General features: G+C 38.5%; 1 protein-coding gene across 1 annotated transcript in view; it reads right to left on the bottom strand.

Moving 5' to 3' along the window:
- LOC108720523 (uncharacterized) overlaps positions 1-1,404 on the bottom strand; it is a 7,761-nt gene extending 6,357 nt beyond the window's left edge. Inside the window, exon 1 of the mRNA XM_018444581.1 lies at positions 927-1,404. Coding sequence (XP_018300083.1) covers positions 927-1,128 — 202 coding nt within the window. The 5' untranslated portion in view covers positions 1,129-1,404. The remainder of the gene's footprint in view (positions 1-926) is intronic.
- Between the last annotated feature and the right edge of the window lie 554 nt (positions 1,405-1,958).

Genomic DNA, 1,958 nt, shown 5'->3' with positions numbered 1-1,958 from the left:
TGCAAGAGTCTGTGCTCCCCGCTTTAATCGGAGTTGATACAAGTGGCTCTGATTCGACCCAACTCCGAATCAACGGTCTGTTCTTTTTAACTGCATTTCTTGCACAGTTTAGTTCTTCTTTTGCAGCTAAACAGAACAGACCGCTCAGTGAGCGATCGTCGCTTCTGAATGCACCCATTGTAGAACGGCCTTTATGGAAAATGTGTGTAGTAACCCTAAAAACTTTCTTTCCCCTTTATGTTGCAGCAGAGAGAGAATGGCTGCGTTCAGCAGAACGTTTGTTTTGCAACTGTTGGAAGTTTCCTTCGCGCTGATTGGATCATACTTTTAGATCTAGAAGAATGGTCCTATCTCAGCAGACAATCATAAAACGGTTGCAAAACTGTTGAGTCTGCTGAACGCACCCAATGATAGATTAAACTAGGAACTAATCGGTATATGTACGTACATAGTACTAGAGTACAGAAGGTTAAATCAAGAGCAGTCAACCCTAAAGCGGGGAGCACAGACTCTTGCATAACGCATAACATGTAATGCATAAGAAAATGAGCCAATCAAAGTTCTTCGTTTCCTTCCTTTCCATGAAATAAAGAACTCTGATTGGTTGAATTTCTTATGCCTCATGTGTTATGCGAGAGAGTGTACTCCCTGCTTACGGGTGTATCCACACAACTTGCATAGCTGCATAAACGTATGCATAAAGAAAATTATCCGATCATATTTTACGTGCAACTTTATAAGAGAAATGCGATTGGATAATTTTATTTATGCATATGTTTATGCGACTATACAAGTTTGTATGAATATATCCTAATACAAGCAACGTCAGATGATCCTATGTGTAGGGCTTCCTGTGAGCAACGCAAGAAAAAGCAATCTATATATATATATATATATAGAGAGAGAGAGAGAGAGAGAAAATGCACCTTTGAAGTCTGACATCTGTTCCCAGTCCTTCCTGTAACGCTGCGTATAGACCCGGGTCTTCGCATGGCTGATCTTCCCGGTCGGCGTGAGACGTAGAGGGTGAGACGGCGAAGTTGAAGTAGAAGTCAACACATTTCTACATATTACGCCTCGCTCAGCGACGAGCGTAACGGTTTTTGGCGCGATACTGATAGTATCCATTTGTGCTAAATTCTCCAGTTACGCGTGCCAGTCGCGCACAATCGAATATTTGTACCTAAAATAGTGGCGTGAAATCACTAAATAGTTTTTTCTTCTCGCTACCGTCACCGTGGTTCACTGTGGTTATCTGGTGCGAGTAGGGAACTACGAAGAACACGACGACGATCTCTAGATTTTCTCACCTAGTATTCCGGTTTAACTTGTTTAACTCCCTAGCGTAATAGCAGATGCTGATGTTACTGCACGACGAACGTGAACCGAGGTCGTTGAGTTCTCTTTCGACTTTGTCGTCAAGATGGCAGTGCAATGCAGGGCCGTATACTTATTGATGATGGCTGTGGGTGCTTCGTCTCAAACAGACGCGAATATTCTCGAATCGTGTGACGCGATTTATCTCGTGGAATTTATCCCGTCGATCAATCTTTTTCGTATAATCGACGAGATACTATTAAAGATCGACAATCTTATGAAAATTCGTGTGAAAACCTAAATAGTTAGCTTATAACATATTAATTTTCTAATTTATTATCTTGATTTTTTCGTAGACACGTATACATAATATATTTAAGACTTAATAATATTCAATTTTAATTTCAAACTACAATTTTACTATCGTACCAGATTTGATTGTATATACGATCGAGCTATACAATTAAAAAATTTATAATCGTCTAGTATCGACATTCTTCAATTATCTTTAGGCCTCCGGAACTCTATTAATAGTCATGATAATTTATTCAGAACTTTTAATATTTCGTTGAAGCATTCAAAACAAATTATATAAATATTATATACATAAATTGATATATATATATATATATATATATATA

Source organism: Mycetomoellerius zeteki, unplaced genomic scaffold (genome assembly GCF_001594055.1).
Source record: "Mycetomoellerius zeteki isolate Tzet28-1 unplaced genomic scaffold, Tzet1.0 scaffold151, whole genome shotgun sequence".
Taxonomy (NCBI): Eukaryota; Metazoa; Arthropoda; class Insecta; order Hymenoptera; family Formicidae; genus Mycetomoellerius; species Mycetomoellerius zeteki.
The sequence above is the reverse complement of the archived record's forward strand: the minus strand, read 5'-3'. Positions and strand labels throughout refer to the sequence as shown.